The sequence below is a fragment of the Geospiza fortis genome, unplaced genomic scaffold (assembly GCF_000277835.1).
Source record: "Geospiza fortis unplaced genomic scaffold, GeoFor_1.0 scaffold361, whole genome shotgun sequence".
In the NCBI taxonomy this organism is placed as follows: domain Eukaryota; kingdom Metazoa; phylum Chordata; class Aves; order Passeriformes; family Thraupidae; genus Geospiza; species Geospiza fortis.
Genome location: NW_005054356.1, coordinates 3,720,099 through 3,730,522, shown reverse-complemented (window position 1 = coordinate 3,730,522; position 10,424 = coordinate 3,720,099). Strand labels below are relative to the sequence as shown.

Here is a 10,424-nt window from a genome sequence, read left to right as displayed (position 1 = left end):
AATGGGGACAACTGTGACACCCCAGCCAGAGTCAGCTGCTCAGGGCAGGGGCGATGGCACCAGCTGGTGTCAGCAGGGGTTGAAATCACGGTCTTCAAAGTCACATTTGACACTTCTTTTATTGTTTCATTTCTAATTATTCTAATTTAAATTCTAATTATTAAACAGTCAATTCACTCTAGAATTCAATTCACTTAGAATTAGTCAATTCACTTAGAATGATCTCCTCCAGTTTTCAGCCTGTTGCAAAGCCCAAAGAGGGATGTGAAATTTTGCAGCAAGCAAGGTTGCTTTTGCAGCAGGCTGAACCCCCAGTGAAACCCTTCCCACGCGAGCCAGGGAGGTGTGGAGCACACCAGGTTTCCTCCCAGACGTGCCTGTGACCATGTGGGAACCCGTGACTCAGCCCTGCAGGAGGTTTTGTTCAATTAGACATTGCTGAAGCCTCTCACTGTGGAGCTCTGGGGTACTGAATGACACTGGGAACATTGTGAAGGGTCAAAGGGAGACGAGCTCTAAATATTCCCTACAGAGAACTTTGGAGGACCTTGACCTGCAGTGAATGTGAGCACAGTGAGAATGGTTTCAGCTCCTTCAGCACTTCCTTTCAGCACCTTCTCTGCTGTGCTTAGAGCAGCCACGTGGCTCTGCCTTCGTTCCTGTGCTGCACCCACCAAGGGGCTTGGGCTGGTTTGAGGCAGGAGGAGGCTGGAAAGGGAAGGATTTCGGGGAAAGTAATTTAATGTACCACCTTACCTGGAAATTCTGCTTTCAACAGGGACTTTTCTTTCTCAGTTTTTATGGATCCTTCTTGTTCTTTTCTGAATCTGACAGATTCTTTGTTAAAATACTTTAAAGTTCTGTCCCAAAGAGCTGTGACTGTGATTCTTGGAACAACATGCAAGGAAGAGGTGTCCCTATACAATCTCATACCTGGATTTTCCTGCAGGGGGATAATTTCACTTTGCTGCTGCTTTCTGGCCCTGCTGAGAGCCGAGCTGTGCCCAGCCCCAGTCCCTGTGCCACTCTGCACAGGGACAGGCAGGGACAGCCCATCACGTCATTAATCCAAGGAGTGCAGCTCCTGCTGGGGGATTCCAGCTGGCCAGAGCCCCGGAGCAGGAATCAGAGCAGTGCCAGCCCCTGCTGCTGCTGCTGCAGACAGGCTCTGCCCTGCTGGTCTCATCAAAGCACCAGTGCCTGCACTGGAGCTGTCCTGGTGGCTGCACACGCTGGGAAAAGCCAAAGAGGAGTGACAGCCCTCAGCTGTGTCCCAGGAAACAGCCAGCTCTGAGCCGAGCCATCATTTTCATGGATTTGCCTAAAAACCCAGGTAACAGAGTGCACCGAGGCATCATCTCCGAGAGCCCCAGGAAAGCTGGAGCTGTGCTCTGGGGGCTCTGGGCTGGATTTATTTAGCACAAGGACCACAGCAGGAGCTGTCCCTGTAAAACACACCCGGGGGGGGTCACAGCCACTCAGTCACACACCCTGAGCTGGGCACAGGCACCTGCTGCCCAGCACAGCTGCACACAGCGTGGCACAGCCTGCAACACAGGGTGCTTTCACTGCTCTGCTCAACCAACACCCAACTCCAGGGTGATGCTTGTATTTTATTTTTATTGGACAAGGGCTTTAGAATCAAGGCATAAAAAAATTAAGTGATACATGAAGTAAATGAGCGCTAATGTAAAGACAGTGGGAAAATGGACGGCCCTACAGCATTTATTAGCTAGCAGAACATGGAAATGAGCTTAGGTTTTATTTGGTAAGTCTTGATTTCTCCCTATATTCACGTACAGCTCCTTATTTATGGCTCAGCCTGTCAAACACATTCTTAGATAAGCAACTGTTGCTCACAGGACTAATCTAATTACCAGTTCTTTTTATAACGAACGCTGACACAAAGGTAGAAGATGCATAGCACTTGTGCTGGAGCCAATGCTCCAGATGATCAAACAGTTCTGAAATTTCAAAAAAATCGGGAGAAGAATTTTTTGTCACGATGTTCCTGTTTTTTGTCCAACTCTAATTAAAGATGAAGAACAAGAGTGAAAAGCTGGTTCATTTGCAGCTTTGGCACAGAGTTAATTGCCAAGAGTTTAGACTGGATATTTTAGCACTCTGCAGTAATGTTCCATAGGCACATTTCCCTACCACAGGCTGGAGAACGCTAGAGCTCTAATTATTTGTAAAGTGCATTTTTAAAAGTTTTGGAATTTTCCTTCAGGAACAAGCATATCAGGACAGCTTCAAATTGTATTTTAAAGACATTTGAACAGAAAATCAGCGTGCTGTAGGTTTGGCCAAACAGCACAGACTGAGAAACTGAATTTACTTTTTTTGGAAGGACAATGTTGTGTCCTTGGCCTTCATTTAAACCATAAACCATTATGCATTCTGACATTTCTTGCAACCTGCTCCAGAAATGCCAATAAGAAATAGTATTTCTGAAAATTAAGACAAAGAAGCACTGGTCAGTGTGATGGGGACTTTGAAATTCCCCAAGCTCTTAACTGCCAGTAAGCCATTTTACTGAAGGAATGGAAAATAGGTGAAACTTTAAATCAGCTTTTCTTTACCTCTAGGCACACATGAAATCAAACAAGTGGATTTAATTATTTTTGACGTTCTGGAGTTTTTCTCCTGAGCTGTTCTGCAAGTCAGGGTCAGTCCCTCTAAAGTAAAGGGGGTCTGTCATGAACGTGCACAGAAACCTGCAGCAAACCCGAGTCCCTGTGCTCCCCCTGACCTCAGCACAGAGCCTGGACCAAGATGAACAATACCTGCTTGTGCTTTAGGCTGTTCACTGCTTTTCCTGTCCTGTTTGAAACCTTCCCCACTACCACCAGGTGGGCACTGACGGCAGAGCTGAAGTGACTCCTGTGCTGAGCCCCTCCTGATGGAGGACAGGGAAGCACAGAGCTCTCTGTGAGCCCCTCCACGACTCAAATCGGATTTTCTTCTCCCCTCGCTGGCAGCTTCCCACAGGCACAGAGCTCCTGCTCCTGCCACAGAGTGACAGCTCGTGGGAAGGGTGGCCCCAGTTTGCCCAGCAGCGCTGGGGTCCCTGGAGGCTGCCCTCTCCCAGTTCCCTGGCAGAGCTGAGGGAGAGTGAAACTGGGAACAGATGGTGGGGAAGGCTGGCATCTCCTCATGCATATTTCACTGGGTTTGCAGCTAGTCACCTCCTATAATAACATTAAGTGCTACAAAACTCCAAGGCTTTGTTCCTTGGAATGTTGCATTCGATGGCATCGGATCAATGCTGTAACATCAATTAAATTTTGAAGCTGGTGAGCTCTGAGTATTTACATCTTTAGCAAGGTTAGGCTATAAACAGCTCGATTCTTCTGTTCTGCTGTGGTTAGGGCTGACTTGCAGAGAAGGAGCTGGTTCTTTGCTGAGTGACAAATCTTATGTGACGTTTTTTTGAAGCACAATGGGACAAACATCCGTGGTTATTTCCATTACCCTCTAAGGCGTGTTACTGGGAGACAATTTAGCCATTAATCCTGATGTATTTACATTATTTATATACAAGAGGAATGAGAAAAATGGTAGCCTGTTTAATGATTATGTACATTGTGATTCGGTTGGAAAAATGTGTATTACAAATGGCAAAACAGCCTGTCAAGTGCATAATTATGTGTTGCTCTTTTTTTTTTTGTTGTTGCCAGAGAAGTTTTAATTCCTTAAATCCCACTGCATGATCTCAGTGAAAGTTCTGCCCTATACATTATATGGGGGGGGAAGGAACAGCATAATAACAGACCTCTTAAACCACATCAGGTCCCGGCTAGAGCCCCTTCTCTTCGTTTTAATATGAGGATTACCTTTGTAAGGTGCTTCCAGAGCGAATCAAAAGATAGAATCTGATACAACGACAGCAAGAGAAACAGGAACGTAAATTTCACTCATTGTCCCTAGTCTCGGAAGAGAGAGTGGTGAACAAAACCTCACTGCCTTGTGACTCATTGCTCATCTGAGACTTGGCCTTCAGTAAGAACTGCGCTCTCCTGTACATGATCCTCTCCTGCTCCTGCTTCAGCTCCAGGTAGGAGCGCGAGAAGGTGTGGAAGATGGAGGTGACCGGGAAGGCCATGAGGAGGATGCCGCTGAGGATGCTGCTCAGGGCCACCACCTGCCCGGGGATGCTCCTGGGCACCATGTCCCCGTAGCCTACGGTGGTCATGGTGATGACTGCCCACCAGTAGCAGGCGGGGATGCTGGTGAACTCCTGCGAGTCGGCCATCTCGTTCTCGATGACGTAGAGCAGGGGCGCGAAGAGCGCGATGGCCACGCACAGGAAGAGCAGCAGCAGCCCGAACTCGCGCGTGCAGCGCCGCGCCGTCAGCCCCAGCGTCTGCAGCCCCAGCGAGGGCCGCGCCAGCCGCATCACGTACAGGATGCGCAGCGCCCGCAGGATCCGCAGCACCAGCCCCACCTTGTCCAGGTAGATGTTGCCCGAGCTGGGCTTCTTGGAGCCCTCGGAGCCCGTGTCCACCAGCAGGGTGATGTAGTAGGGCAGGATGGCGATTATGTCTATCAGCGTCAGCGGCCTCCGCAGGAACGCAAACTTGCTCCTGGCCTGGATGAATCGGAGCAGGAACTCCAGGGAGAACCATGCCACACACACGGACTCCACAATGAAAATATTGTAGCACATCTGGGAACACTCACCCTGCGGGAAAGAGGAGGAGTTTGTAATCGGCTCTGGGTAATAACTGTTTTAGTCGGTGCGGTGACAGGAGGAGAGGGTTCTGTGTTGGTTTTTTTAAACCCAAAATATTAAAGGAATTGAAGCTGTTGCTATGGGGAAACACATTGGCAGCTTGGAACATGCTAAATGCAAAACTTAGAAAGGCTCTGCTTATTCCACAGAAGATACTGCTCGAGAATTTCAGGCTTTCTAAGTAGCAAATACAAAGTCTAACAAGGTAATATATAGAAGAGTGCTAAGAGAATTTTCTTTGGACATAAAACTGGCTATGGTTAATTCTCTTACAAGTAATTGAAGAGTCACGTAATGTTTCAAATATTCTTCACAATATTTTCCCCCCTCTAAACGCAGCTGCAAAATCCCCATTGAAGTCAATAACCTCAGACCGTGTACTTGCTCTGCTCTTCCCAGCACATACCACTTGGCATCCTGAAAGGTAACTTACCTTTTCCTCCTCCTCCCTCAGGTCAGGCATGGTGCTGATGGATAAGTTCACTGCTGTAATAGTTACAAACAAAACAGACAAACACGCAAACACCTTTCCAGGAAGGCCAGACTGGGGCCTTTCCACCATGTCTTGCAACTTTCTCATGCACAAACCAATTTTTGTCTCCTCTACTGTTTCACCTGTTGTTTCATTTTCTAGGAGGTCATCCTCCCGTTCACTAATCTCTGTGAGCTCCTCCATTTTTTGCAGGTATCTCCTTTTACAACACCAGTCCAAGTTGTCTTCCTCAATGCCCCAGTAGAGCAGCTCCTCCTGGAAGGACAGCGCGCACATCTCCCGCAGGAGCCGGAGTTTGCCGACCCGCAGGAAGGTCAGGATCGTCCTGAACGCCCCCGGGTTGCGGTCGAAGAAGAACTCGTTGCACGTCACATCATAATCGTCACAGATGTTCAGAATGTCGTCAAAATTAGTGCAGAACTTGAGCTGTCCCAGGCGTGTCAGGGGGAACTCGTCGAGCGTGGTCCAGGGCAGCAGGTACTTGATGCCCCCCACGTTGATAATGATGTGACGCTTGCGGTCGTCGGGGTGGAAGCCTTTGAGGAGATCCTCCTGAGGGTGGATTAGCCTGGCTCTTTGGTAAAACACTCCCTTGAGGGTTTCAGATTCTGGAAAGAACGTGTGGTTGAAGGAAGCATCTGAAGTACAGCTCAGGGCACTATAGTCATAGTCGGAATTCTCTCCAGGCATAAGAGTCATCTTGGAAGACAACTTTGCATCCCTTCGCTGCTCCTGCAAGTGTCTTCTGGAACACAAAACAGACACGGGGTGAGGAAATGGCAGGCTGCTTTCAGGTTTTGAGCAAGTGTAGTGCTTGGAGCCCAAAAGCATTTATGGATGATGAGAGCAATTGGAAAGGAAACAGCAGTGGCTGAGTGTGGTCAGGCCTTTCTGGGCAGGCTGGGTCTGTCCAGCTGGGCAGCACTGAGCCATGCCAGGGGCTGTGCCTGCTTCAGGAGCTCTGCCTGGCATGTTTGTCACACTGGAGGCTTCTCCTGTCTCACATACAGAGGCCTCTGTTCCCAGTAGGTAAAGATGGAAACCAGGAATAATTCCTTCATGTGACAGGATGTTTCTGGTTCAGAGTGGAGGTATAAAAATGATGACAGTATCACATTAGTGACACTAATCTGTGAGCACCCAGAATTCAAGTGTGTTTTGTAGAAAATTAAATTGTATAATCTTTTTCAGTATTACTCATAAAACTTTTGAGTATTTTAGCACCCATGATATACATAGAAAGAATCAGAAGTCAATTATGTTGTAATTCAGTAAATACATCTAAAAACCAGTTAGTGCAAAACTAATTTCTAAAAGACCATCTGGAAACAACCTGGGGGAAAAAAGCTCACTTGTATTGGTGATCACATAAACATTTGTATAGAGTTTATACACAATTAATGACATGGCAACTCCCTTTTTATGGCCTCATTGCACAGAAACACAGGATTTCCATACAGAGCTTGGAATGCTGTTTCAGTTACCACTGACACCCTACATGCAGTAATAGGGCTTTGTCCTTGCAGCACACTGAGCCAAGCTGCCTTCACCTCTGACTGTAAGAACCCAAACATTTCTAATGACAGCTTGGACAATCCTGTTCAAATTCAGCTCATGCAACACTGGCGTAAAGTCCAGGGAGTGGAGAGAACAGAGTTCAACTGGGTATCAAACACAGGAGCTGGAAATGTTCAAACTTCTGGCCTCCCTAAGTCACTGCCCTTCAGGAGTCAGCCTGGAATCTGCTCCTGCACAGGAGGCTGTGCAGCACTGCCCCAAGGCCTTTTATCTGCACACAGCCTCAGCTGAGTGCATGGAGTCCCTGAGTTTCACTGGATAAGGGCATTTATTTATTAAGGAGATTGTACAATATAGAGACATTAAATATGCACCAGTATTTTGGCTTTCTAGCCTCGGGTTCACAGGAAAGGAATAAATATTCCAGTTGATTGGCTTCAGGAGAGTTTTGTTCTTGTCCTGGCTGCACTCACCTCCCCTTGGATGGGCACCCCAGGGACAGAATCCCTGCTAGGGCCACTTGCTGAGCCACAGAACCTCCTTTTCAGAAGCTGGGTTTATAAACCACACCAGGAGTGGCACATACCTATTAAAGAAGCAAAACCCACGATTACACAACAGCAAGGGACTCAAAGCACAGCTGCACATCAGTTAAGAGCTCTCCTTGTTGCAAGGGCACTTACAATGCTTCAATTAAAAACTCTCTCAGTCCTGCTCCTGAACTTCCCGGGGGTTTGGGCTGAGCAGAGCAGCTCTGTGCACACTCACAGGTCAGCTTTGGGTGGAGAGCTATTTCCTGACTCCTCATCCAGAATCACAGGATGGTTTGGGTTGGAGGGGACCTTAAAGCTCATCTTGTCCCACCACCGCCATGGATCAGCAGAAGAAATGCCACTGGAGTGCAAGCCATGGTTTGATATGAAACCAGGGCTGCCTGATGGGTGTTTGTGTAGGGCTTCATCTCCCAGACCAACTGCTGTTTTATTTTAAAATGCCTTTTCCCTTCTGCCTCAGCCCTGTCTAATGCAGGGCTGGTCCAAACAGAATGAAGATTATGACTGATATAAGATATGGATAAGTGGGAGCTGTTAACCACTTTCCCTTCTGTAATACCAGATGATGTTGGTTAGCAACAACTTATCCTCTGAATCTCAGCCAGGAAAAATGAGGAGGCAGCTCATCCCTGTCACTGGTTTGATCTCCCAGCATATCCACAGTTGACACAATGGGAAGAAATGGAGAGAGGGAAATGTAAATGTTGTGCGTGTGTCAGACACACGCTGTAACCCTGAGGCAGCAACTGTGAAAGAGCAGAGCAAAGAGAAAGGGATTTCTTTCTTCACTGCCAGCTCCTCGACCTGTGTGAGACAACAAATTGGACAAATGAATCCCCTGTGTGCCACACTGAGTGGCTGCACTCAGAAAGGGCTGCTCCTTGGTTTGCCATAACCAGAGCTGGCAAGCCTACAAATCCCACGTAGGATCTGCTGCTCCACATGGGTTATTTTCATGTTCTCTGCCTCAGATACACGCAGCATCATATCTACAGGGGAAGAGTAGGAGGAGATAAAGGACAATAATAAACGTGGCCTGACTTGAAGGAAGGCAGAAAGGAGAAAAAATAAACCAATGCATTTCTCTGTGTGTTTCTTCTTTTCCTTCTGAGGGTGCCTCGACAGAGTGATGGTCAGCATTGCTTTAGGAGGACAGAGATCTAATTAATGGAAGGACTCCTTGCTGTTGAGCTGAAAGCCCAAGCAAGCTGCTTTATTCCTCCATTGCAGCCTGATGACCCTGGGGACAGCTGGTAAGAAATGCCTTCAGGAGCACACAGCAATGTAAGGTCACACAAACACATCAGCCTGGAGCCCCAGCCTCCCCAGCAGCTAAACAAGGGGAACTTTAGGGCTCTCTGTGGCAGTGAAATCCTCTGCTCTGCTCTGCTCTGCTCTGGCTGAGTCAGGCCCAGTGGTAAAAGCCCTCCTGGCCGGAGCTCTGAGCAGCATTCTGCCCTTGGAATGCCTGGGACCCACTGAAGCCCAGCTCAGCCTCCTGGCTGCCCTGCTGACAGTGTGCCCTCCTCTGGGGCAAACCCCTTCTCTCTGAGCATCGTTGCTCCCATGTTCTGTAAACTTACTGGGGCAAGAGCTGTCCCTTCCTGCCTTATCACCCTGGGAACTGCTCTGGCTTTCAGAACCTGCAGAACTGCAATAACTGACCTGGGCCAGGGGCTCTGGGTGACTCCAAGGGGTGGATTGTGCATGGCAAGTAAGAGAGGACACATTTTCAAAAATCTGTCCTGCACAAGATGATATCCATTATGTCTGGTGAAGAAATCAAATTAGAAATCCGTGCTGCCCTTATTTGCAGCCAAAATTCAGGAAGGATGCCAGACTCCGAGGCAATGGGAAAAGAATTATTAAAGATGCCCTTCTGAGAGAAGGAAATAGAACTCATGAGAAACATGACAAAATTCCACTGCAAGTGTTGTTCCCCCCCCAGTGTCCGCTGCAGTATTTTGAATTCTGCAGTGCATCTCTGATGTAATCAGAGCTCCTGCAAGGAGTCCTGCTCCTGCTCCACGGCACAGACAATTCAAAGTTGTGCCTGGATGATAACAAGCCTGCAAACAAGATGCAGAACTCCCCCCACGTCTCCTCTATCAATTCCAGTGCCTGCAACTCATCTCTGTTGCTTTTTACCATTTGTAAATTAAGTTTTAAAAGACATTAAAAAAAAGTTTCAGATTTCAGTGCAGGTTGAATATGAATATAGTGAATTTTGGAAAGAATTCCATAAGGAACAATGTAATGATCCCATCTCCCTTAGTCTTTCCTTAGTTAAGCAGGCACATTTCCAAGCAGTGGCACACTCAGCTCTCCCCTGGCACAGGATTTCTGTGCTGTGCCTCACTGCCAGGCACCTCCTGCCACACTCCTGCAGCTCTTTGCAGCCTGAGAACAGACCTCAAACTTCAACTCTGCCTGCAAAACTGCTCTTCCAGCCAAATCGAAGTAAAACTTAGAAAGGTCAATGTATAACATGAAATAAAACTCTCCTGAAAAACAGATAAGCTGGAAAAAATATTCTCTGTCTTGCTCTCCTTGAGCTGGACAGTTGTGGCATCTTATGACGACCTACAAAGAGAATTATGTCAAATATGCTACTCACTGTTTGGTTTAATAAAGCTGAGCCTTACACTACTGATAATAATCAAAAGTGAAATAACTTTGCAGATAACTTATATCCCCAGGAGAATATTCTGAGATACACCAGGATTAATAACTGCAGTTACTCTCCTGCTGTGAAACATATTTATGTCAACAAATTTTAGCAAGTCACATTCATAGCAACCTCTAAAACATAATTTTAAAAAGTAAAGGATTTGACATTTACTTGCATAGATAAATATTTTGCTATCGAAATTAAGATACGTAATCATGGAAGAATTCTTTCATGCTCGTCCTGTCCTCGACCCCTCCCCAAGTCTTTTCCAATGAAAAAAAAATCTACCGGAAAGACATTGCCTATCAAGAACAGTTCACTTGATGTGTCTGTCAGTCACCAACGAGCAGAAGTCAGTAAATACACCAACATCAAAGACACCCCTTAATTATTTAGCAATGAAAACTATAAAGGACCTTCAGCTTAGGCAAGGCGGCAGCGATGGGACCCGCG

General features: G+C 47.1%; 1 protein-coding gene across 1 annotated transcript; it reads right to left on the bottom strand.

Annotated features, from left to right (window-relative positions):
- Positions 1-3,547: 3,547 nt before the first annotated feature.
- KCNG1 (potassium voltage-gated channel modifier subfamily G member 1) lies at positions 3,548-10,424 on the bottom strand. Its single transcript, XM_031059129.1, has 4 exons — positions 10,388-10,424; positions 7,220-7,332; positions 5,169-5,973; positions 3,548-4,684 (listed from the first exon to the last, which is right to left on the bottom strand). Exons 3-4 carry the CDS (start codon positions 5,925-5,927, stop codon positions 3,914-3,916), a joined length of 1,530 nt encoding a protein of 509 aa, XP_030914989.1. The 5' UTR covers positions 5,928-5,973; positions 7,220-7,332; positions 10,388-10,424; the 3' UTR covers positions 3,548-3,913.

What these genes read in the sequence shown, in the direction of transcription:
- KCNG1 (XM_031059129.1), bottom strand. Translation starts at nt 5,927, where the DNA reads ATGACTCTTATGCCTGGAGAGAATTCCGACTATGACTATAGTGCCCTG. An exon ending in TGAGGGAGGAGGAGGAAAAG is followed by an intron (nt 4,685 to 5,168) that starts GTAAGTTACCTT and finishes TCTTTCCCGCAG; the next exon opens with GGTGAGTGTTCCCAGATGTG.